The sequence below is a fragment of the Megalopta genalis genome, chromosome 2 (genome assembly GCF_051020955.1).
Source record: "Megalopta genalis isolate 19385.01 chromosome 2, iyMegGena1_principal, whole genome shotgun sequence".
In the NCBI taxonomy this organism is placed as follows: Eukaryota; Metazoa; Arthropoda; class Insecta; order Hymenoptera; family Halictidae; genus Megalopta; species Megalopta genalis.
Genome location: NC_135014.1, coordinates 10,934,994 through 10,959,279, shown reverse-complemented (window position 1 = coordinate 10,959,279; position 24,286 = coordinate 10,934,994). Strand labels below are relative to the sequence as shown.

At 36.5% G+C, this 24,286-nt stretch overlaps 9 protein-coding genes across 11 annotated transcripts; 4 read left to right on the top strand and 5 right to left on the bottom strand.

The window, feature by feature from the left end:
• Window positions 1-126: 126 nt before the first annotated feature.
• On the top strand, window positions 127-3,049 carry Fa2h (Fatty acid 2-hydroxylase). Its single transcript, XM_033471072.2, has 6 exons — window positions 127-664; window positions 1,535-1,760; window positions 1,987-2,147; window positions 2,282-2,414; window positions 2,490-2,609; window positions 2,677-3,049. Exons 1-6 carry the CDS (start codon window positions 383-385, stop codon window positions 2,760-2,762), a joined length of 1,008 nt encoding a protein of 335 aa, XP_033326963.2. The 5' UTR covers window positions 127-382; the 3' UTR covers window positions 2,763-3,049.
• kappaB-Ras (NFKB inhibitor interacting Ras like 1) lies at window positions 2,369-3,814 on the bottom strand. The gene is made up of 2 exons (XM_033471074.2): window positions 3,679-3,814; window positions 2,369-3,539 (listed from the first exon to the last, which is right to left on the bottom strand). The coding sequence occupies exons 1-2, from the start codon at window positions 3,775-3,777 to the stop codon at window positions 3,036-3,038; spliced, it is 603 nt and encodes a 200-aa protein (XP_033326965.1). The 5' UTR covers window positions 3,778-3,814; the 3' UTR covers window positions 2,369-3,035.
• Window positions 3,815-3,961: 147 nt separating this feature from the next.
• Window positions 3,962-5,680, bottom strand: Irbp18 (Inverted repeat binding protein 18 kDa). Of its 2 annotated transcripts, none has more exons than XM_033471075.2 (4): window positions 5,487-5,680; window positions 5,087-5,182; window positions 4,840-4,996; window positions 3,962-4,757 (listed from the first exon to the last, which is right to left on the bottom strand). In XM_033471075.2, exons 2-4 carry the CDS (start codon window positions 5,180-5,182, stop codon window positions 4,654-4,656), a joined length of 357 nt encoding a protein of 118 aa, XP_033326966.1. In that variant the 5' UTR covers window positions 5,487-5,680; the 3' UTR covers window positions 3,962-4,653. The 2 variants fall into 2 exon arrangements, with proteins under 2 accessions (XP_033326966.1, XP_033326968.1); XM_033471077.2 differs by lacking the exon at window positions 5,487-5,680 and adding an exon at window positions 5,263-5,415.
• Window positions 5,681-5,966: 286 nt separating this feature from the next.
• On the top strand, window positions 5,967-9,175 carry Ced-12 (engulfment and cell motility Ced-12). Its single transcript, XM_033471059.2, has 5 exons — window positions 5,967-6,268; window positions 6,426-6,716; window positions 6,778-7,209; window positions 7,279-8,440; window positions 8,514-9,175. The coding sequence occupies exons 1-5, from the start codon at window positions 6,137-6,139 to the stop codon at window positions 8,675-8,677; spliced, it is 2,181 nt and encodes a 726-aa protein (XP_033326950.1). The 5' UTR covers window positions 5,967-6,136; the 3' UTR covers window positions 8,678-9,175.
• Window positions 9,147-11,990, bottom strand: Patsas (palmitoyltransferase Patsas). The gene is made up of 9 exons (XM_033471065.2): window positions 11,851-11,990; window positions 11,328-11,581; window positions 11,143-11,257; window positions 10,940-11,065; window positions 10,417-10,862; window positions 10,103-10,352; window positions 9,861-10,033; window positions 9,623-9,788; window positions 9,147-9,560 (listed from the first exon to the last, which is right to left on the bottom strand). The coding sequence occupies exons 2-9, from the start codon at window positions 11,507-11,509 to the stop codon at window positions 9,357-9,359; spliced, it is 1,662 nt and encodes a 553-aa protein (XP_033326956.1). The 5' UTR covers window positions 11,510-11,581; window positions 11,851-11,990; the 3' UTR covers window positions 9,147-9,356.
• Window positions 11,991-12,056: 66 nt separating this feature from the next.
• On the top strand, window positions 12,057-15,092 carry atms (RNA polymerase II-associated factor 1-like protein antimeros). The gene is made up of 8 exons (XM_076518419.1): window positions 12,057-12,194; window positions 12,610-12,909; window positions 12,983-13,075; window positions 13,141-13,465; window positions 13,549-13,692; window positions 13,767-13,870; window positions 13,951-14,414; window positions 14,487-15,092. The coding sequence occupies exons 2-8, from the start codon at window positions 12,836-12,838 to the stop codon at window positions 14,924-14,926; spliced, it is 1,644 nt and encodes a 547-aa protein (XP_076374534.1). The 5' UTR covers window positions 12,057-12,194; window positions 12,610-12,835; the 3' UTR covers window positions 14,927-15,092.
• Window positions 15,093-15,241: 149 nt separating this feature from the next.
• LOC117220782 (T-cell activation inhibitor, mitochondrial) lies at window positions 15,242-18,194 on the bottom strand. 2 transcript variants are annotated; one of them, XM_033471066.2, is made up of 9 exons: window positions 18,045-18,194; window positions 17,862-17,939; window positions 17,682-17,796; window positions 17,039-17,436; window positions 16,643-16,955; window positions 16,468-16,568; window positions 16,264-16,425; window positions 15,991-16,122; window positions 15,242-15,880 (listed from the first exon to the last, which is right to left on the bottom strand). In XM_033471066.2, the coding sequence occupies exons 2-9, from the start codon at window positions 17,882-17,884 to the stop codon at window positions 15,646-15,648; spliced, it is 1,479 nt and encodes a 492-aa protein (XP_033326957.1). In that variant the 5' UTR covers window positions 17,885-17,939; window positions 18,045-18,194; the 3' UTR covers window positions 15,242-15,645. The 2 variants fall into 2 exon arrangements, with proteins under 2 accessions (XP_033326957.1, XP_033326960.1); XM_033471069.2 differs by having other exon boundaries at window positions 16,264-16,407; window positions 18,045-18,193.
• A 339-nt stretch (window positions 18,195-18,533) lies between these two features.
• Ent1 (Equilibrative nucleoside transporter 1) lies at window positions 18,534-21,710 on the top strand. Its single transcript, XM_033471070.2, has 12 exons — window positions 18,534-18,667; window positions 18,779-19,203; window positions 19,319-19,471; window positions 19,536-19,617; window positions 19,684-19,862; window positions 19,945-20,039; window positions 20,128-20,178; window positions 20,250-20,482; window positions 20,587-20,824; window positions 20,887-20,972; window positions 21,056-21,255; window positions 21,326-21,710. Exons 3-12 carry the CDS (start codon window positions 19,326-19,328, stop codon window positions 21,435-21,437), a joined length of 1,422 nt encoding a protein of 473 aa, XP_033326961.2. The 5' UTR covers window positions 18,534-18,667; window positions 18,779-19,203; window positions 19,319-19,325; the 3' UTR covers window positions 21,438-21,710.
• Window positions 21,711-21,775: 65 nt separating this feature from the next.
• Window positions 21,776-23,627, bottom strand: LOC117220787 (protein-L-isoaspartate(D-aspartate) O-methyltransferase). Its single transcript, XM_033471073.2, has 5 exons — window positions 22,995-23,627; window positions 22,781-22,920; window positions 22,450-22,675; window positions 22,280-22,365; window positions 21,776-22,211 (listed from the first exon to the last, which is right to left on the bottom strand). Exons 1-5 carry the CDS (start codon window positions 23,053-23,055, stop codon window positions 22,038-22,040), a joined length of 687 nt encoding a protein of 228 aa, XP_033326964.1. The 5' UTR covers window positions 23,056-23,627; the 3' UTR covers window positions 21,776-22,037.
• Between the last annotated feature and the right edge of the window lie 659 nt (window positions 23,628-24,286).

Below are 24,286 nucleotides of genomic sequence, written 5' to 3'. Positions count from 1 at the left end.
TTTGGCTAATACATGCAACGATCGTCGATTTCGAACGTCCCGATATATCCGCGAGAAATTTATGCAACGGCAAGATAAAACGACCAAGAAAATATGCGCGATTTTGAAAAAGAAAAATACAGGGGGAGAGGGTTTAACCGGTAACGTCACCGCATAGACAGCAGCTTATCGGCGTAGATAACGGTCTTTTCAAATATGATACAACACCGTCATACTATTCGCATTGTACCTGCTCACTATGGCGCGACGAAATCTTATCAAAAAGATTCGAAGTGGGCTACGATAAAGCGACGTTGCGAAAGTGTTCGTTCGTCGCGTTCCCAGCAATTTGCTTTTGCTCGTGGACGGTGCTCGATCGGCCACATCGTGACAACCGGTGTCAATGGAGAAGCGATTAGCGAACGGAGATCGGCCGGTGGTCGGTCGGGAAGCCGATCAGCGATCGGTCGAGACCGAGGCGGACGCGTTTCTAGTCAAGTATCGCGATCGGTTTTACAATATTCGTGAATTCCTCAGATACCATCCCGGCGGGAAACGCGTGCTCGATCATTTTGAAAATCGTAGCCTGGACAAGGCTTTCACCGAGAACCCGCACTCCAAAGCGGCCCACCACCTATTCGAGGACTTCAAGGTGGAGGCGAAGGAAAAGTACCAGGAATACGAAGTGAGTGACCGGTCCTCGATCGTTTCCGAGTCTTTCTCTACGACTACGATTCCTGTCTCCCTTTCCCTCGAGTTTGATCTGTATCGATCTGCCTTTTGTCCGCGAAACTCGTGGTCCGTTTCGTTTCCTAACATCGTGGATAGCCGGAAATCGCGGCCAACGATGCGGTGATAACGGTGTGGTACGATGTTTAGCGATTGTAAATCAATAAACGTTTCTACGATATAACAAGAGATATTTCTTGTGTGATGAGTAATTCTTCCAGGAAAAATATTCATCTGTATCAATATCCGCAGTACGGCGATAAGTATTGCAAAGTTTGTATTACCGGCTTTCCCACGGAAGGTCCCGCGTTATCTTGTCAATCAGACCTTGAACCGGTCGCTCTCCCTCAGCGGTTTTCTGCTGCTATTCTAGTCTAGCGCCGTAAAGTCCGGATTTCGTTAAGCCACGCGCCAAACATCGCGAATTCGCTTTTCATTCGTAATTTACGCACTCGCGGCGTCAACAAACGGCATAACGTTTCTGTAAAACAAACTATTTATCTAGCACTCGATCGATTGTTAATCTCTGTCAAGTGGTGAACCGTTCGAAAGCCCGTATTTATTTCGAGTTCCTTGTAACGCGACACTTCATTCAACGTTCCTTATCGTCTAAGAAATTCCTGTAAAATGACAATGATAAAAGTCTTTGTTACATAACGAAGTAAACTGAATGAGGAAAAATAATATGAAATTAGTTCTATGACCTTGTTGTTAGCCTTCGTTAATCGGTCGACGACCGCGGGGAAATTTGACTCTTCAAAGGAGAAAGGACTTTTGATCTTTAGCAAACATTGTCGATCACACTCCTCGTCGTTCGATTCGATAGGACCTGATCGATTGGGACGCGTCTATTCTCGGCCAAGTGGGAGATTTGGGAGATCGGTACTGGGAATGGGTGAACCTGCCGGTGAACCGCGAGATCCGAATATTCAAGTCAAGTCTGCTGGAGTCTGTGTCGATCACGCCGTGGTACCTGGTGCCGATCGTGTGGGTCCCGGTGTTCATCTATTTCCTTTGCCATGGCGTTGCGACCATGGCCGGCCATTACACTGGTAATTACTATTTTCATTCTATTTGTTCGTCCCGCTCACGAATATCTTATCTCTTACGTTTCACGTGCAATACTCCATGATTTCAGTTGACGTTACACAATTGTGATGTTACTCGAGGTCTTCGAGGACAATCCGCTGCGGTGATAACCGCGAGAAACAAAAACAATCGTTATTAGATAACAATAGGAACGACAGACGCTATCGTTCGCCGTTCTTTTTGTTCCAGGACACGCGCTGGCCGACGCTTTCGTCTCGTACGCATTCGGCATTTTGCTGTGGACTATACTAGAGTACGTGCTTCACCGGAAGTTGTTTCACTTTAAACCGCCAGCTACGTCGAAGCTACTCATCTGCATGCACTTTATACTTCACGGGATCCATCACAAGGTGAGCGTTCTGCAAAATAATTCTCACGTCATTCTTTAGCCAGAGAAATAAAAGAAAAAACTCGCGTCGATATTTGTGAAGCAGCTTACTATGCAGGCCCTACGTCACTTAGTCTTTTAATTTCTTTTTCTAAGGCCCCCTTCGACAGCAGGAGGCTAGTGTTTCCCCCAGTGGTCGGTCTGCTCATGGGTAAATTACTATGGAGCATTTACCGCGTATCGTTTCCTTCGTCAGTGGTTTATTTCATTGCCGCCGGTACTACAACAGGTACTTCTCGCCGACTTATTTGCAACTAATTATAAGTTATCGTGTCTAATACATACAAGTTAATTTCGTTCGCAGGGTACCTTTGTTACGACTTAATTCATTATTATTTACATCACGGCGCGCCGAAAAGCGGTACTTATCTCTACACCATGAAAAGGAATCACAATTATCATCATTTTTCGCATCACGAGCTAGGTAATGATTCGTTTACCTTTAATTCGCCGTTCTAACCGTCTTAGAATGCTAACGCTTATTCCTTTAGGTTTCGGTATCAGCAGCAAACTATGGGACCATGCGTTTGGAACAAGCATTTGTCTCCGACAATTAACGAAACCCATAGAATGGTGAACACCGCGTCACCGCTGATTGTATATTATCTATACAGTATTTGCTTCTCTTCATTGATCTCGGTGTATGTCCAATGGACAATATTTTAAGTACAAAATAAGGAACAGAAAATGCATATAAATAAAGGGCAGAACGAGATCCCGGTAAGAGAGCGAAAAAGAGAGAGATAAACGTTACGAACGACCACGCTCTTGCATTGACATACCGTTAAGTATTAAGTACTAAAAATATGGGACCAATAGACTTCAATTGCCATGGAATAAATAAATACGATTATGGTGCATCGACTTTGATGTTCTTTCTACCCATACTCAGCTGTGGGAAAGTACTCTTATTTGTGGGAGGATTCAGTCTGGAGGATAAATGAACGAACGCTTCTAACAAGCTAGTCCTGTCCATGACATTCACTTCATAGTGTTTCAGCTTTTCTCTGGTGCACCAGTTGGCTGCTTTGCTAGCAGTGTTCTCCAGACTGTGAGTCTCTTCTTCCTTGGTCCGATTGCCGACAACGAGAACCGTTATCTCTTTCTTATCCTTGTTCCGGTCAATGTCTTTCTTCAAAGGAAACAGCACATCCAAAGACTCTGGTTTGGCCGTGTCATAAACGAGAACATACCCATCCGCGAAACCGAGATAATGTCGCGGTAGCTGTTGATTATTTACATTGTTTTGCAGCGATTCCAGTCCAGCTGTGTCGTAAAATCGTACTTTTTCTTTAGTACCTCGATCCGTTTCTATGTTCGCAACATATATGTCCTCGATAGTAGGATGTATTTCCTGTTGTATACATTAATATTACTATTTTATGTAAATGAAAACAAAATATACATCTCTAATAATGTCGTTATATATTAATAATGCATGACCGCGTTGTCTTGCGAAACATTTGAAATGAACATAACCTCTAAACGCTTACTGTCTTGGCGCTGATGCTTCCGTAAATAAGCTGCTCCAACAACGCTGTTTTTCCTACTCCTTTCATCCCACAAACAACCACTTTTGTTGTTTTTCCCATATCCGATTCTTGTATTTTGATAACACTGTTCAACTATTGTTTACACGCATGCAAATGTCAAAAGTAACATGCAGACGGAAAAATGACACTTCTTCTATGTGTCACTAAGGTCAACACTGACTCGCGAGTCTAGTGACTCGATAGTGACCAACGTGCTTCTAGGGAAAAAATGTTACTTCCGATCTAATATTAATATTCGTTTCATTCGGTTTATTTGATTTACAAATTCTCTTGGTAGCTTAAAAATATCGAATCAGATAATTGATATTTTTCGCTATTTATGCAGATGTTTAGATTGTTTATACATAATCACTACTTACTTTTTGTCCTAATATCAGTGCAGTCATTGTAACGTAACAACGTCTAACCAACCAGTGAAAAACTAAATTGGAATGTTTGAAGCAAAGCTGTTATAAACAATTCTAAGAAACAGTGGCAGCATTTACTTTTGCATTATTAAAATATCTTCACTATTGAATCATAGTGTTTGTTCTAAATACTTTTAAATGTTACTCCCTCTTTTATTCGCCACTTTGCTCTCCCTTCTAAGCAGTGTATGTACAAAATTTACATTTTCCAATACTCTACTGTCATTGTGTGACTCAATCTTCTCACAATTACACTTCAATAATCGTTTGCATTTTCAATTTTGTACACATCCATGCACAGTGCCCGAAATTTTAACGTTGATAAACTTTTTAGCGATCGAGGAGCATACATAGATCATTCTGCACCTCAAAGTTCTTAGAAATCAATTAGAAATAGATATCTTTCCAAGATATCTACTTCGATGATGGGATTAGACGAACCAAAGCACATCTTCATTTTAAATTTGATCTGTACCACGTTGCTTCTCCACGTGGGACTTACTGTAGTCTATAGTTCAGATCCTTCCTTCACTTGTTCTTCAGACTTTGAATCGTCAGCCAGAAGAGCATTTAAGTCTATATCTTGAAAGTTTATAGAATGTTGGCTGGATCCTGAAGCAATAAACAGTGTATGTATTATACATGTATAATGAAAAATAAAACATAGAAGGCATACAGCATACAAAATATATACCAGCATGTGCAAGAAAAAGATCTTTCAAAAATCCAAGTTCTTTGGTGAGCATTTTAATTTTTTCTTCGAGTAACTCATTCTCCGTTTTCAACTGATTCACACGTTCTAAAGTCTGTTGGGTGCGTAATTTGCTTTTAACTCTAGAACGTTTTACAGCCTGCAACAATACCATGAAGTTACATAAAATAATACTAATATATAATAATTAATTTTTATAATCCATATAATATAAATTAAATTTCTTTACCTGATTATTTCGGTCCCTTCTCCTTCGATAATCTTCATCGTCCTCCTCCTCGGAAACTTGCCGCTTCTTTTTGTTTTCCTTATTTTTAGGAGCCATCTAAACATAATATTCGGCAGTACATTACATTCAAACCTACTTCGCATTGCTAATTACTAAATGAATTATTTATGTAATACCGTTTTCTGTGTTGTTTTTAATCGCTTTTTATCATAATGTTTACGTACGAGCTCGCGTAATATACGTCAAAACTACATCTGTGTGCGTACTCAATAATACAACGCATAAGTCAGGGTCAATGTTTTTGCAGCGCGTAGTATGATTCGAACGTTTATGATACTGACTGAGAAACACCGTGAAATGTCGAGAGATGTCGTATTTCATATGCGTCAGTTTCACTTACCTCGTATGTTTCACAAAAGTCCTTACATTCCCGATTCAGTATTTTCGTGGGATCCTCGAAACTAACAGTTTTACACTCACAATTAGTAAACCACCATGCGTGACACAGTAGAATATAATTCAGTTACGTCCTGTAGATGATGAAATGCTATTTAAAGCGAGGTTGCAGTTGCAGGTGATCTGTGATGTGGCGACACCTTCACGGTGCTTAATGGCCGCCAGAGGGCCAGAAATTCTCATTTTCGAATCTCAACAATAAGATGAAAATGACAAAATCATGACAACTTTTAATCGAATTACAAACTTGTTTATGTTTTTTAGTACCTCCTTTCTGTAACCAAATGCAATTAGAATCTCGTATAAGCTGTACAAAAATGATTAAAAATATGTAATTTGAATTCATTTGAATTCGCGCTTGACTGAAAATCTGCGTATGATGCGTCACCAAGTGACGTATCCCTTTATCCAATTCGTGGAGGGGCGAGGCCATTGCACAGTCTGGGATTTAATACGAAAGTAGCATGATGGCCGTCATGTTGTTATGACAAGGGATACGTCAAATTTGTATAGTTTCTTCCAACTAAACTGGACCGGCTGCTATCGTATCTTCCGATTCAATTTCGGTAGTTAAAAATCGTTTTTGTGACTTTCATGTACACACAGACAATAAAAATGCCGGTCCAGAAGGATTCGAACATTGTAAAAATCGCCGTGAAGATGACGGATCAAGTGCCGCAACTTATTGAATTTAATCAAAAGCATCCACTGACCGGAATCATTCAGGTACGTAAAACGTACCTGATTATAATCACTATGTTGCGGAAATCGAATCGTGAAAAAGTTCTGTTTCTCTTATTGGTTGTTTATCGAAAAATACCAAAGTGGTTGTTTACCAAACAGATAGTTGCACCGATTTTTAATTTGAGTTTTTTTTTACTAGGAATTATGCAATGGGTGGGGTCTGTCCGATCCTGAAACATACTCGTTACAATTTACTGAAAGTAATCAAAACTATATCACAGAAAAAAATCGTAATGAAGTGAAGAATGGCAGTATTCTAAAATTGGAGTTCTCTCCTTCCAAAACAGCTAGCGATATTTTAACAAAGCTTAACAATGGAACTGTAGAAGAGAAAAATGTAGCTTTGCAAAAGTTAAGCACACTCAGCACTGATATGACATTTGCGCTAGAATTTATTAATAAGAAAGGTCTAGCTTTGATCATATCACAGGTAATTGATCCTTTGAATAACACAGGTTTGCATTCTTCTCCATGTTATATTATTTTCATAGGTGGAAGGAGAGAAATATAAGGGTAGTGCACTCGCATATTCCCTTCAATCGTTCGTTGAACTCATGGATCATGGAATTGTCTCATGGGATATCCTAGAGACACCTTTTATCAATAAAGTAGCAAGCTATGTAAACAATCAGACTACAACTCAAGATACCAGTATTGTTAAAGCTTCTCTTAGTATCCTCGAAAATATAGTACTCAATTCTTCAGGAAAGTATGCACAAGTTGAAAAAGAAGTAGCATTCCAAAACTTAGTAATGCATTTGCAAAGTATGAGTCCACAGATACAACAGAATGCAATAGCCTTAATAAATGCCTTGTTCTTGAAGGCTGATTTATCCAAACGCAGACAAGTTGCTGCAGTTCTTCAGTCGAAGCAAGTTAGAAATATTTTTTTAACAAACATCATTGCTGAATCCACTTGCCAGGTATCAAATATAGATGTAGTAATTCTTCTTATTGGTAGTATTATTTTCTAGAATTAATTACTTGTCCAGGTTGGTGCTGAAATGGCACATCAGCTGTATGTATTGCAAACATTAATGTTAAGTTTATGGGAACAACGAATGATGACAAAAATGGATCCCCAAGATCAAGATGCACATGATAAAATTAAAGAACTTAGAAAAATCGCTTTCGACACTGAGGGAGCACTCAGTGGAGACGTGAATGCTCGTAAGCAGGGCTTATATGCCAAAGATTATAAGAAATTGGGCTTTAAGTATGATATTAACCCGGCTCTGGATTTTAATGAAACTCCTCCTGGAATGCTTGCTCTAGATTGCATGGTCTATTTCGCACGCAATCACACCGAAGCTTATACTAAAGTTGTTCTAGAGAATTCTTGCAGAGCAGATGAACACGAATGTCCATTCGGTAGGACGAGCGTGGAGTTAGTTAAATTACTCTGCGAGGTTTTACGTATTGGAGAAGCTCCTAGTGAACAGGGTCAATCGTATCATTCCATGTTCTTTACTCACGATCATCCATTTGAAGAGTTCTATTGCGTGTGCATAGTTCTTTTGAACAAAACGTGGAAAGAGATGAGAGCTACTACCGAAGATTTTGTTAAAGTATTTTCTGTTGTGAGGGAACAAATCACTAGAGCGCTTCAGAGCAAGCCCACAGGATTGGATAAATTCAAGAATGAGCTGCAACAATTGACATATTCGACGATAACTAATCTTTGGCATCAAGAAAGAACTACCAGGGAGGAAGGTGAGAGTCATGCAAGACCAATAGTTGAACTGAGGGAACAAATTACACCAGAAATTCTAGAACTCATTCAACAGCAGCGTTTAGGTTTCTTAGTAGAAGGTACTAGATTTATGAAGTATGGTGCCAGAGGACAGAGAATCAAAGATAAATTTTGGTATGTCCGATTATCGCCCAATCATAAAGTATTTCATTATGGAGATTGCGATGAAAAGTCTGTACCGACAATCGACGAGTTGCCCACAAAATTAGCTGTCGTTGAAGTCCGTAGTTTACTCACTGGAAGAGATTGTCCCCATATGAAAGATGTACAACGACGGAAAAACACGCACCAGCTAGCTTTTTCTTTAATCTTGGATTCCGTGGATGTTGCTAGTTTAGACTTTGTTGCTCCAGATGAACAAGTATTCGATTACTGGACTGATGGCATTAATGCTTTACTGGGTATGTAATAAACATTATTTGCACAATGTTCACTGCCTCTTGCAGAATTAGGAAACCAACAATTTATTTACAGGCAAGAAAATGACCAGTAAAGAGGCAGACAATGATTTGGAAACATTATTATCCATGGATATTAAGTTGAGACTTCTAGATGCAGAAGGTATCGATATTCCTCAAGATCCGCCTGCTATTCCCGATCCACCGCCAAATTACGACTTCTGTTATGAACTTAAGTGAAAACTTTTCCTCATGTTTTAATAATTTAATTTTAACGATTTGATGCAAGCCTATCTAGGCTCGAGTATCTGCCATAATTAAGACTACAGTCACAATTTTTATACAGTTAATGAATTTTAGTATTTTTTACTGACATTGTGACTGTACTGTACACACGGTTTTCGTATTATATTGAACCGTGTTAGTATTATAGTTAAATTATACAAGGAAACGCAGTGCATTTTGCCAAAGATATATTTTACATTTTACATATACAAATTCTATAAAAATCTTTTAAAATTATTTGTATATACGAATTTGATATAAAAAGTAACACTGCTTCTTTACCAACACTTTTAATGATGTTAGTATAATTATAATGAATTGTAATGGGACACTATTTAAAGTCACATTTAGTAGCTCGATCATTTTATAGACATTTTGTAAAGATTATTATATACATATTAGAGGTGTAATAAATTAAAAAGTGTAAGTTAATAAATTATTTATTGAAACATGTTTCATGAATAATATCGTAGATAAAAAGTGATAATATTAGAAGCAGTAACGATGTAGATCGTGTGCAGGTACATATGTTGTAATTAGTCCAAAAAATAGTATGAATTGTATAATTAAGAATATTTTTCATTTTCTAAGCGTGCAAAGGCGCTGTAAAATTGTGATCACAATTTGCAATATCTCACATGATATCCTCTGAAAGTATATGATAACTTTGGGGGTCATTTGCTTGATGATTCGGTGAACAAAGGAAGAATTCGATAAAATTAAGAACCGGGCCCCTACTAAACGGATTCAAGTATCTGCCCTTCTTGTCTCTCAAATACGAATATCGTTTGTAATTAAACATTTCGTTTGTAGTTAAATTCATACAGGCGTGCAACACCTATATAAATGAGATATATTACTTAATATCATCGGATAAACGCAGGTATATTTTATATTTACCGAAGTGCACGTCAAAATCCATCCGAGTCCACAGAACACCAAAGCTTCTAACACACCTAATACGTATAATAATTGAATTCCTTCCATCGCCATACAGTAACAAGCAAAGTAAATTGAAAACGAACAATTTATCGCTACGCACATAACAAAAAGAAAAAACCACATCCTGAAACAATGAACCATCGTTAACCAAAAATTCATTTACATGCTCATTTGATAAAGGCACTTTGAAAATTACCGATTCCTTAAACCAACACAATTGTATATAAATGGACAATGATGATCAAAATATGTAACGCATCTATTGCAGATTCTGCAATGCTTTGCTCTCAGTGGTCTGAAACATCTACAACTGTGACACAATCGAGATAGTAACACGTTTCTCTTTTTCCATTTATCAAAATATGGAATCTGCAAAAGAATTTGTTGAAAATTCAGTAATATTTTTCAACGAATTGTTCTGAATTCACAAAACCATACTTGTTTAATGGCCCTATAGTAAGTCTCGCTGTTTTGTGGTACATAGCCAGGATCTCTTCTATTTGCTACGATCCAAGAAATCCACATAACAACGTTCCAATAAATAAAGCAATAATGACTGCCGCGTAAAAGGTTCCATGTCAGTGGAATACATTTTAGTAGATACATCGGATATCCCCACAGTAAAACGGATATCATAAAGAGCAGTATAGGACCTTTACTGTTTCCAGCTCCACCAAATAGTAGTGCCCTGTAAAAAGGAGGAACGTTGATAAATTAATGAGTCAACGATGAACGATCAGAGTAACTCTTACCAAAGTTCGTTGATAGGAGGAATCCATCTAGCCCGTCGTTTCTGTTCAGCCTGAAGTATCCTAACGATTTCCGAATGCCTATGACTCTTTGCCAACTGTAACGGTGTCTTTCCGTTTTTGTCACGAGGTTCTAATTCGATCTTACTTTTTTCGCATAATATTTTAACGCAACTAATATTGCCGGAAAGGCACGCTAAATGCAATGGAGTAGACCCGAAATAATCTGGCTTTTGTAAGTCTACTCCACTGTATATAAGTAATCTAATTAATTCTGCATGGCCCTTGTAAGCTGCCCAATGGAGAGCAGTATCACCGTTTATGTCTGTTAAATGTCCCAATGCACCAGAACCTAACAGAAATGCAGCTGTCGCGAATTTCCCAAACATGCAAGCAGTCATCAGAGGTGTTAGACCTTTAAAGTCTGCTGCATTCACAGCAACTCCTGCCTAGAAACCAATAGCAATGCAAACTTCATTAAATTAAATTATAAACACGTAGACAATCGTTCTATTAAGATGTATACTTTTAACAGTAATTGAACTATTGCACTGTGGCCTTTTCTGCAAGCCCAGTGTATTGGTCTAGGTCCTTGTGTTCCTAGGCAAGAAAGATCAACTGGTCCATTTCTTTCTATCAAATACCTCATTACCTGTAACAGAAATAAAATATGTTAAAGATAGGTAACAATCCCACTTATTTATTGTTAGTGAAACTATAAGGACTGACTTCAATGTTTCCATCCAATGCAGCCCAATGGGCAGGAGTATAGCCCCATTCATCTCTTGCGCTTAGTACACTCAACCCATTTTTGTCTACCAATTCATCAACGGCTTCGATTTCACTAAAATTTTAGATCTTTGTTAAATTCTTAATAGTTCCATTAATTCTTAATACATTTGTTAAAGTCTTACCCAGATCTGAGAAGTTCAAAGATTCTCCTAGTCTCGTCGGATGGTGTTTGGCCTGGCGCGTGTTCGTCGGCATAAATATTGTCATCGGGGCCATTTCGTGGCTGTAAATCAGTGCCCTTCGACGATCCATGACTCTGATGAGCGGTGCTAGAAATTGGAGTGTTTGGTAGATGCCCGACCATGTCGGGATCGGGGCTTAGTTCCCATACGGACCTCGCTGCTCCGGGCCCTGTTACAGGGCTCACAGGATACACCTAGAACAGTCCGAATAAATTGAAATAAGTCAAAGAAGTACTTATAACATCGCCATTTGATTTAACTTAAACACTGAAACAATTGATATTTATTCATTTTCCAACCCGCCAAAAATTCGAAACTTGGCGGTAATTTCGAAGATGCCATTGTCTGTCCTGCCATGTCATCAAACATTCCACAGTTTGTGCTTAATGTATAAACATCCAATTAGGTTCTTACGATTTGTAACTCCTGTTTATTAGAAGAAACAAGTTCTATTTCGGTTTACCTTGCAAAGCGTCGCGAGTTCCGTATTGGCACGTTCGTGTTCGGAAGGTGTCCTGAAGGATGCGCCCTGCGTAGAGGTTGACCCACCTTCCGGAACGGTTAGTCACAAAGAAATGTTCGGTCCAACCATTTTTTCCGATTCTTTTTGCTTTACACAGTCTTTGTCTCACAATGAACAAGCTTTTCGAATAATACAGCCTGATTACTGGACGACGTGACCAGTCCTGGGAACCAACGTCCGCATTTCCGAATGGGACCAACTATCGTTATTTGGCATTGCGCATTCAAATCAATACCGTGGTTGAATGAACGCCTGCGTACTAAACCCGTACAACACGCGAAACTGTAAGAACTAGTTATGATTATTTCTGCGAAAATATCATATGGAATATGTTAACACTTTGATTCGATTAAAAATTGACAATTGAAGGCAATTTAACAATCAAGTTGCATATCCGATTAAAATAGTCTAACAATTTCTTTTCGAATTGATACTTACATTTAAGATACTTATTCAGTTTCTTTTAGATACGATACGATAAGATACAGTCGTGATTAAATGTTAACGACAAGTTATACATTTAATTTCAGCTGGCTGTAGATTACGTCGCAACTGAAACTAATGCAGAGCTGAAACTTTCTTTTTGCTTATGATACGCGAAAGAGTCTTTTTATGGAAATTGAAGATGTAGATGTCTATTTAAAGAATAAATCGAAGTACTCTTTAACCATATCGTTAATTTGTTTGTGTAATTTAAAGGAATGGAAATGCATGAGACTGCAAGTACATGCATGTCCATATGCATGTGTACGCGAATAACACATACATAGCATGGTGAAGCATTGCAACACTAACTGTACACACCGAGTATGTAGATGGCGCCAAGTATTTCATACACAAAGTGTGATTTACACTAGCGATTTACAGTGGCAAAAGATAATTTGTTGTGATGTTTAAAATATAGAGCTTTATTAATTAATGTGATATGGCTCCTACAATTCAAACAAATGGCAACACAACTGACAGAGATAAACGTACCGCTAGACCGGCAGAGAAAAGGTACGTTCCTGTTTTATGTTATAACCTAAAATGAGTGTTGTGTTTGGACGCCTACTGATTATTTTACTTTTAGATCCGAGTTGATCTGTCGGGTTAAATATTGTAACACGCTGCCTGATATACCGTTCGATCCAAAATTTATTACATATCCTTTCGAATCCACTAGGTGAGTCTCGAGTGTTTGTATTCGCGTAATTTTTAAAGCAACTTGTAATAGAACGATATTTACAGATTTATACAGTATAATCCAACATCCTTAGAACGTAATTATAAATACGAAGTATTGACAGAACATGATTTAGGCGTGGAGATCGATCTTATAAACAAAGACACGTACGCTGGAGATGTTAATGCTCAGCTGGATCCAGCCGATGAAAAGCTCTTGGAAGAAGATGTTCTCACTCCACAAGATTCCAAAAGATCTAGACATCATGCCAGAAGCGTTTCTTGGCTCAGACGTACAGAATATATTTCAACAGAACAAACTAGGTTCCAGCCACAAACTGTGGACAAAGTTGAGGCCAAAGTTGGTTACAGTATTAAGAAGAACTTTAAAGTAGGTTCACGTTGTTGTATCTAATATTTATAATTTATATCGATACTGTATACAAAAATGCTGATCATTTCCTTTACATTTAGGAAGAAACATTATACATGGATCGTGAAAGTCAGATAAAAGCTATTGAGAAAACCTTTGAAGACAACAAGAAATCAATTGAAAGACACTACAGTAAACCCAATGTGGTACCTGTTGAAATTTTGCCAGTATTTCCTGACTTTAAGGTGGTTCCATATTATTTTATTAACAGTATTGTAAAATGTTGTGTTTTATTAACTATATCGTTTGTTATTTTCAGTTATGGAAATATCCTTGTGCACAAGTCATATTTGACTCAGATCCTGCTCCGGCAGGACGTTCAGTGCCTGCTCAAATTGAAGAAATGTCTCAAGCCATGATTCGGCAAGTTATTAATTACAAAATCTCTTATCATACTCTACTTAGAATTAGTTACAGACATTATGATAGAAGTATATTTTCAGAGGTGTCATGGATGAAAGCGGTGAACAGTTTGTTGCATACTTTTTGCCACTTGAAGAAACGCTTGACAAACGTAGACGCGATTTCACTGCTGGAATTGACTATGCTGACGATGAAGAATACGAATATAAAATGGCTAGGGAATACAATTGGAATGTTAAGAGTAAAGCTTCCAAAGGATACGAGGAGAATTACTTCCTTGTTATGAGACAAGATGGAGTATATTATAACGAACTTGAGACGCGTGTGCGCCTTAGCAAACGTCGTCAGAAAGCAGGACAACAGCCAAATAATACGAGATTAATTGTGAGACATCGGCCACTAAATGCTAATGAGTTTAAAATGCAAAGGTACAGGGAGAAACAATTAGAACCACCTGGAGAAGAAGACGAGGAAGAAGAGGAGGAGGAAGAGGAAGAAGATGAAGAAGAACCTCAGCAGGAAACAGAGAAGGCTGATGAAAAAGGTTGGTACAATGTGATAAGTTTAAACAAGTAGTTTACAGTTCAGAAGTGATTAAATTGTATTATTTGAATAGGATCTGAAAACGAAGCTGGATCTAGAGCATCGTCTAGAGCTTCTTCTCGAGCATCCAGCAGGAAATCTAGATCCCGATCAAAGTCTGCTTCCAGGTCGAAATCTCGATCTAGATCTCGATCTCATTCGAGATCTCGATCTCGATCTCGGTCACCGTCAAAGTCAAGATCTGCTTCTCGTTCACGTTCCGAATCACGATCTCCCTCAAGGTCGCGCAGTAAATCAAGATCGAGATCGAAATCTGGCAGTCCACAGTCCAGAAACTCTTCTAAATCGAGATCTCGCTCTAGAACTCCACCTAAATCTCGATCTGGAACTCCATCGAGTACAAAATCTAGATCAAAATCAAGATCTCGTTCAAGGTCTAGGTCAAGATCAGGTAGTGGTAGTGCCAGTGGATCTGGGAGCGGTAGCGGTGAAAGTGGTTCTGAAAGTGAATAAATATTAGGAGACTTTCTACGTGAATTATGAACCGAAAGATCTTCTGATGTTAAGATCGGATTGTTATAGTCTTGAAAATATTTGACACTTATATGTATATAATGAATATCATAAATGTATGATTTATTTCGATACGATTAAAAAGTTGATTTTAATAAGAAAAATATTTCAGAAAGGGACGAAAGTATTCCAATATCCTAAATGTAAGTTCCAGATAATTTTTTAATAGTTTTATACAGATTGCGCGAATATTAATTCACAAGATAAAAAAGGTATTACAGTAGGAGCAAGGAAGGAAATTTCATAACTACCATCTATGTGTGTGTTTATAAGTATTATTCTCATGTTTAATTCATTTCTTTTAGAAAATATTTCTATTTTTCTATATCAATTGTTTATATTAAAAATCGATATACAACGTATCAATATTAGTGATAAAATATTCTTACATGCGCATATTTCGTATAAAGTAGAATGAGAATCGTACCTATTAAAACCTAATTATTTGCTTTGCACTATTAACTAATTTTTTCTTGAATTCTCTGTTTATTTAAACTTGTCAGAAAAATAGCATGTATTATTCTATCGTTACTTCATTATCTGTACATTACATGTTAACTTTAATTTGTACAATTGTTCGATGTAGTTATCCTAGTAGTTGGTATTAAGTTCAAAGTATATATAACAAGAAAGCACTTGAGAACATTTTCAATTTGGATTCAGAGTTTCCAATCCCAGGGTATACATAAAACACCATCGCTCATAACAGAGTAATAGTGTGTTACCCAGAGCATCACACCTTCTAATAGAGGAGCTAGTACACCTTTGTGCAATAATAAACGTTCACAGCATTGTATCATCAGATCTGGAGTAATACTATCATCCTTATTAAGATCGATTAAACCTAATTCTTTTATAGCTGTATTGTGAAGCTCACGTTCTACGTGTTTTATACTGAAAAATAAAAATAAACATAAAGTATAATTTTTCTTGTTTTATATATATATATATATAAAACAAGAAAAATTATACTTTATATCTATAACTTGATAAGATTATCTTACTTGTTATAGTGATGTAATCTTTTAGTGGCTTCTTCTAAGTTTTCTGTAATAAAATTGACTAATAGAAAACTCGGACACGAGGATGGTACTATAAATTGTCCAGTAGGAGACAGCATTAAAGGACCAGCTTCTCTGTAAACAAAGCTTGTTTCAGAACTTCGATTTATGTTGAATTAGTATTACAGTGTACTCACAAGCAATGTGATTAAATTTACCTGATACTTACATACGAACCAAAAGTTAAGATATTACATACGAAATGTTAATACTAACGCTTCAATGACAATTTCATAAGCTGATAAGCTGGTTGGCCACACTTTCGGATAGTTTCTTCTTCCGCGATAGTCTGAGAGGGTTGTAGTTAGCTGCCGAAGTTGTTGCTCATACTGGCTAACCATTACCTTAGGCATGAATTTCCTGCACATATAGAGCACCCTGAGCCTTACCGTCACTCAATAAATATTTTGTATTACGCACCGTCGACCAACTTTTATGTCAAGAAGTACTTGTGAAACTGCCTTCTCAAAAGCTGGTAATCTCAACAGTACAACATCGTGTTTTTGAACATTTTTGATTAGCTATAAAAAAAGACTCGTTTAATAAGCAGAACACTATCGGTAACGCATTTGTTAGCGCAGCAACGTGTTCTTACATCAAGCCAATTGTGTCTGACTTCTCCAGAATTTAACATAACACTTCCCTCTAGACTAATGCCTGTATCATTGGCAAACACTAGCGTCCTATCTTTTAATACTTCCATTGGTTCAGGATGATGTTCAACTAATGCCTTGAAGGCCAACAAACAGCCTCTATAGTGAGCTATATTCCATCCACAATCCCATATAATATTCTTTAAACCTAATTTTGAGCACAATATTTTTTCTAGCTTTTGTACTTCCTCTCTCATTGGCCTACATGCTTCCAACTTTACATGTACTTCGTTAATATGTTTATCTAAATAAGCCCTAATCAATAACAGTTAAATTAAAATTCCTGTAACAAAGTTGTGGCTATGCACACGAAAAAACACGCTTAATGCCTATCTTACTTAAGAGTATCTGGTTCTGTATTAATTTTTCTTTTCATCAAAATAGATGCATAGATAGGATCATCTTCTAATTCCGAAAAATCTATGTTTTCTCCTGCATATCCTTTTCTTTGCCAAAACTTTGATTTATAGTTTGCATTTGTTTTCGTTGGCTTTTGCTCTTCTATTTTGTCTACAAACGTGGTCGGTAGATCGCATGTTTTCAAAATTGAAAGGATAGTTTGTCTCAGATCTCTTTCTTTTAATTGTATCTGCACTAGAGTAAATTTACCAGCCTTGACTTCTTTCTCATCTTTGGAGCGTAAATAAAATGGCAATGTGATAGGCCTGATGGGTTTGTGTTGCTGCAAACTTTCTATGATCGAGCTTAGCTGCTTTAAGGAATTTTCATTCACTGTCTGGAAAATCGAAAGTACATTGAAGATGAAATTTATCATTTACTCTGCTCCAATAGACAGAGAAATGTAATTAAAGTATGTAGTTATAGTAGAGCTACATGTAACAGATGTAATAACTATTTCACTTTCTTAGTTCTAAAAATACTCGCGAGTATGATCGAGCTAAATTGCGTTGCCGATGACGTTTGGTAATTGTGCACGATATATAAATATACAAGTATTATTCATTAGAGAAACATACTTACTCTCTGTGTTGGATATTGACCGAAAAGGTCTGGATGAACTGTGAAATAAAAGGGTCGAAGTGCCGTCGACACTTCGCCTGTGCTCAATGCTCTCACAGCGTCCCTTTTGCATAAACTGTCAAATAAACCCATTTTAATTATATTGTCATAATTCATTCAACTATTTTTTAACCAACTTACCATCTTCCTAGCACACAAAACATTCTTGCGGCTCACCGAAATGTCATCACACGTCTGTATCGCGTGCAAGTTTACCAGCTAAAACGCGATAAACATCGCACTTATCACTCATCCAAAAGCTTACCAAAACATGCTACGTCCTACTGTATCATGCGAATAACAAGTCCGTAACCCGTAACTCACCGTAACTGCACGTAACCGATCGGCCGAAGAGCACGATGCTTTAGACATACAATAATCTCCGTGAAGTATTCAACGAAGAACCTGCTTGCTACGATTGTTCATTGTTCTCGTTCCATGATCGCAACATTGGACTTGAACCTCTTTCTTTTTGTCTAATCGATGGTAGGATTCGTATATGTAGAAATAGTGCGCGTGCACGTAACATGTATAGGTACGGGGTGTTCCAATATTTACGGTTATATGTAACTGGAAGGATATTCTATGCGAAAAACTAAAAATGTTAAGTCACATTTGACTGCATAAGTTTCCATTTTTTAAAATCACAAACAAGTAGATATAGTCACGAACGTTTTAAATACGTGTACATACATAATTTCGTGAAAATAATTTACAGATTGTAGCGCAGAATACTGGGACACTCTGTACATTGTTAAAAATAAATTGCACAAGAAAAATTACGCTTCATTAATCAGTTAATTTCATACTGTTGTTTATAGGTTGTGGATTTGATTGCTCGAAACTGTACAGAATAACAAATTTGTGCATTCCGTTTGAATGAGGTTTTATTTTGTTTACAATTTGATAACGCCAAAAAAAATCTTCGTCGATATTAATTATCGTGAGTAAGTCCAGAAAAATCTATATTTGGAAAAAAACATTCGTAACATATCTATGTATGTATCAGGATTAATTAGGAATTGCAGTTTTGACTTGTATGCATATTTTTATGATAGTGACTCGTGTCCTCCCACAATGGATTGCATTGCAACACTTGCAATACGTCATTCACTAGCACCTCGCATTCGATTGTATATCACGCCAGCTGTGTCTGCATCTGTATGCGTAAAATCGGAATGGAGAAAGGAGTCCATTAGGATTAATGTAATACGGCTCGCATGGCCAACAATATGACTAATATATAATGTGGAGTCGCTCGGGACTCGGAGACAATAGAAGATTAGAGGAACATTATCAATCCTCTTGCAGTTGTCGTTTGTTGAACATGGTCTACACGGGATTCGGTATACAAGTGGCACGTGATTAAATTCAAAACTAGTATTATTCATACTAGTTGCTGTCAAAATGTGAAGATTTATTATCTTCCAAGCACGAGGGATATCATTAATCGACGACTTCGTGGATTTCTTTGTATAATTTAGTGAGTCATTATAATACACGTAATCAGTTTTGATCGATCGAAAGATTGCCGAGTTTGTTTACGTAAAAAACATCGAATGATTTTTCTAAAGATGAAGATGTTTCTCTGTTTTCAGTATCATCATGTCGTATTCTATCAATAGACGACCGTTGTTAGGAGGAGCGTCTGACAGTGAATTCGAAGATGATTTAGAAACGGAAGTTGACGACCCAACTGTTTCTGTCCCAGATGAGAAACCATTTTTAAAACAACACGAACCTCGCGATAGGTAAGAGCTTTTTTATTTCAAATAAAACGATAACTTGTGTTGTTTCATTCACTGTTTGTTTTAGGTATAATCTTGCATATATAGTCTTTTATTTACTTGGCATAAACACATTGATACCATGGAGTTTTTTTATTACTGCTGACGATGTGAGTAACATATATCTTATTACTTAATTCAATGAATAATATCGTCCGTATTCTCTTATTTTGTAGTATTGGATGTACAAATTTAGAGAAATATCAGAAAATTCAACGAATCACATGAACTACACTCATGTAGAAAATTTGGAAAAAAGGACTGACTTACAAGCCAGCTTTACATCATACTTAAGTGTGGCAAGTGCGTTTCCAAACACACTATTCTTAATTATAAATGCATTTATTAGTAAAAGGCGAGTAAAATTATTTGGTTATCGACATAATTGTATAACTTTCGCACTTTCAAGTTATATAACAAGATATTTATAATTCTAGAATTCCACTGACAATACGAATGGTTGGGTCCCAGTGCACAATACTCTTACTCTTCATTATGACAACAGCATTTGTGAAGATAAACACAGATATGTGTATGTTATAAATAACACAAGAATTTTATATGGCATCTAAAAAACTTTCTATTGTTTTTCTAAAGTAAGAAATGTATTTTCATTTTAGGGCAAAATACATTTTTAACAATTACCTTGACCACAGTGGCATTTGTGAATGGTATATATTTAACATTTAACGTACTGGAAAGTACTCCAATAGCTACTTGACAATAAACTTTTGCTTTGTAGCTGCAAGTGCAATATTTGGAGGTAGCTTAATGGGAATTGTTGGTCGTTTTTCCCCAAAGTATATAACTGCTATGCAAAGTGGCCAAGCTCTAGGAGGAATTTTTACAGCCATAGCAGAGATATGCTCATTGTGGATTGGTGCTAGTCCTATACTCTCAGGATTAGTTTATTTCATCATTGGAGACATAATTTTGTTTCTATCTTTGGTGGCATACATTATTTTAGAAAAAGCTGTGAGTAAATTAATTTTATGAATCACTTGTGCAGCAGCTTTTATAACGTATGATAAGCAGCTTATGGTAATGGTTCAAACACTCGATAAATTGTCTTTGTGTAGGCATTTTTCAAACATCATATGTTGGAAAAATCTGCTGGGGCAATAGAAAGAAATTATACTGTCACTGGAGAAGTGGCTTTTCCTCAAGGCACTACAATTTCTTATATCCGTATTTTAAAAAAAATTTGGCCATATGGTGTTAGTTTATTTTTGGTATTCTTTATATCTCTGTCTGTATATCCAGCTGTTACTGTGTTAGTGGAAAGTCAGTACAAAGGAAAGGGTCATGCGTGGAATGGTGAGTTTAATTTGATACAAATATAAATTTCAATGACTAATACTTTTCAATACACTTTACAGATATTTATTTTGTTCCTGTGGTGACTTACCTGATTTTTAGTATGGGCGACTATGCTGGCAGAGTATTGTCTGGCATTCTTCAATGGGTTCGTATAATGTGCATATTATTATATAATATACATATTGTACTTTCATATCTTTTATCATTAAAATTGCATTGTTTTTCTAGCCAAAGAATAAACCGTGGGTTGTCATGTTGTTAAGTTTCATAAGGGCACTCTTGGTACTTCCCCTTATGTTCTGTAATGCGCAACCAAGACATCATCTTCCTGTTTACATTAAGAACGACTTCTCTTATATTTTATTAACTGTAGCATTCGCCATTAGTAATGGCTATCTGTGCAATCTAACATTTATTTTAACTCCTGCGTAAGTATTGTAGTCTCTTTACCAAAGGTACTTTATGCTTGCTTATATTTTGAACACGATTCTTTAACAGGGTTGTAGAATCTCAAGAAAAAGAGATTGCATCTGCTATGATGGGAGCTTTCCTTGGATTAGGATTAACATCAGGTGCTACACTCAGTTTAGTCATGGTGAAAACACTTTAATCTGCAGTATTAAACGAATAAATACTACTAAAGCGTCGATCTCACTGCCGATTATACAGATGCAGACAAATAGGACCATAGGACCCGGAGTCCAAATAATATTAATCTGACAAGTAATGACGTTACTTAATACTTCGTGACAAACTTTATAAATGTGACATCACATTAAATTATTTTCTACATATTCTTCATATGAATTATGTTTACTTTATATTTAAACATTCCATTAACGTATAAAATGTTTTTAGCATAAAATAAAGATCGTACCTTAAATTTTGTCGCAGATCTGAAATACTACGTAAACGTGCATAAAGAATTAACTGATAAAAAATATGGGATACATTTTAAGAATGCATTTATTCTTAAGGGTTCGGAGTACAATAAATTATAACGTATATTTTAACGTTCGTGAAAAATAATTTAAGAAATTTCTTACATTGTAGTACAATATAATATTTTCTGACTAGAGATACACATTGTTTTTCTAACACAAAATATATTAATTTGTACGATTATTCAATTTTAATGCAAAACAAATGAATTTTCTAATTTCAATGATACATCAGCGGGCATGCTCACTTATTGGAGCAAGCATGAATTTCATGAAGGGTATTGCTTATTTTTACTAGTGAGTGGAACAAAAACGACACTAGTAAGTGATTTCTTCTTAATCTTTCCATCCATTGTCTTATCAATTTGTACTAATGTTTGATCAGAATTCTCTGGGCCCATTGGTAATACCAGACGTCCTCCAGGAGCTAGCTGATCTATCAGCTGTAAAAACAATATACCATGAATTTAACAAATATAGGTAGAATCTGGCAGCTGAAAAATTTCCTTACAGCCTGTGGCATTTCCTTGGCTGCTGCTCCTACATGAATAGCATCGTATGGTGCTTTCTCAGGGTATCCTAATCTTCCATCTCCAACTAGAACATTGCATAGTGTTTAATATAATAAAAAATGTATGGTTACAACGTATTTATGTCAAATAGCGTTTAAATTCTATTTACCAACTAATTCAAGACGACCGCTTTTGAGAAGTTCTGGTTTATCCCTCATAATATTTTCTTCAGCAAATGCTTTAAGTTCAGGAATATGATCAATACCCACAACTGTTCCATTTGGCTCTAACATCATTGCCATGCATGCACTCAAATATCCAGAACCAGATCCAACATCCAATGCTTTGGCGCCATTGTGTAATTTGTCTTCAAGTATCTCCAAAGCATATGCATGCTAAGATGTTTTAATTTACTTGGTTATATTTATGCAACAGGTGAACATAAAAGAAATATAATATTCAAATATAGAAAAACTTTCTGAAATTTTATAGAACTGTACCATATGAGGAGCACTTATGGTTGCACCATAACCAATCCCTTGTGGAGAGTCAACATATGCGTAATAGGGATGGGTATAATTTCCTCTGTCTACAGCAGACATTGCTTCATAAACTCTATCAGATTTAATTATCCTTGATTCTAACAGAAAAATAAAAATGAATATCGATATTGTTGCTTATGCTTATTTGCAATCATTCTTACACAATACTTACGTTTAAGATGTTGCACAAGTTCTTTGTTATTTCTTGCACGAAATCTGCCAGACCAAGCCATTTCATACGCATTCGCCGAAAATAATAAACTAATTAATACGAAAATAAAGTATGTCGTGTAGTGGGGCTGAATTTTGAGGCCGTGTGTTACTACTTCTTAAAACGCTGGACAACCTGTCGTTGCGAGTGTTCACAATACAATTGAACGTTGACGCCTTTTTAACGAAAGGAATGATTGATTGTACTATATTAAAATGTAATTAGTACTCGAGCAATATTTAACATCAAATTGTTTGTGATTATAGTATGTTAAAAACTGTCAATGCAATTGCACTGTAAACGTATCCTACTAGCAAAGTTCAATGGAAACAGAATTTCCTAATTATTCGCAACGTTAGTGTCAACGTAACTGTTACGTCGACTGTTGCAAGCGCGAAACTATTTCGCGGCCGCGCTAGAGTATGCTTTATTTTCGCAACAATCGAGAAAATTGAACGCACAGCGATAGATTGACACGTATAGATTTAACAAATTGCAATTTCGTAATTTATCAATTAAATTGCACCGCTTGTTACATGTAATCTGCCATGCTGTTATTATTATGATCTGTTAAAACAGAAACTAGGTGCACAACTCTAGATCTACCACCTTATTTGATTTCATAACTCAAAGTTGATCTCTTCATCAATCCGCAAATTCAAAGTCTGACGAGGTGTGGGGATAGACCAGGCCCACTATATATAGGACCCGGAGGACCGACAATTTTGGCAGCCCGATTCTACTGACATGTATAATTAATCGTTAAATTGATAACTATACAAATAGAATGAACTGCAAAAATGTCTACGTAATTGTTTCGCGCCAATTTTCATACATCATTTCTACGCAACTGCTTTACGCATGTCATAAAATGATGCGCACAATGCAGCGCAAAATCAGATGCGCTGTAAACTTGTAGCATTTTCAATAGATTAGGATGAATCTACTAATGAAGGATCTATTTTACTGATGAAAGGGATGATTCTACATAAAAATAATAAGATGGAAATATAGAATAAAATTTGTTCATTTGAAAAATCAGTTTAAATCTAGTATCTACAATAAGTAGAAATTCAGTCGAAAATTCGCGGCTTTTTCTTTAAGTAGTCCAGTCAACACACTGTCGGTAACAAATTTAGCGATAAAATATATATCATATCGAGCCAGGAGAATACATATATTGAATATCAATCTATTCTCGTGCATGGTTTATGGTCATAGTCTCAGAAATGGTATAGAAACTATATAGATAT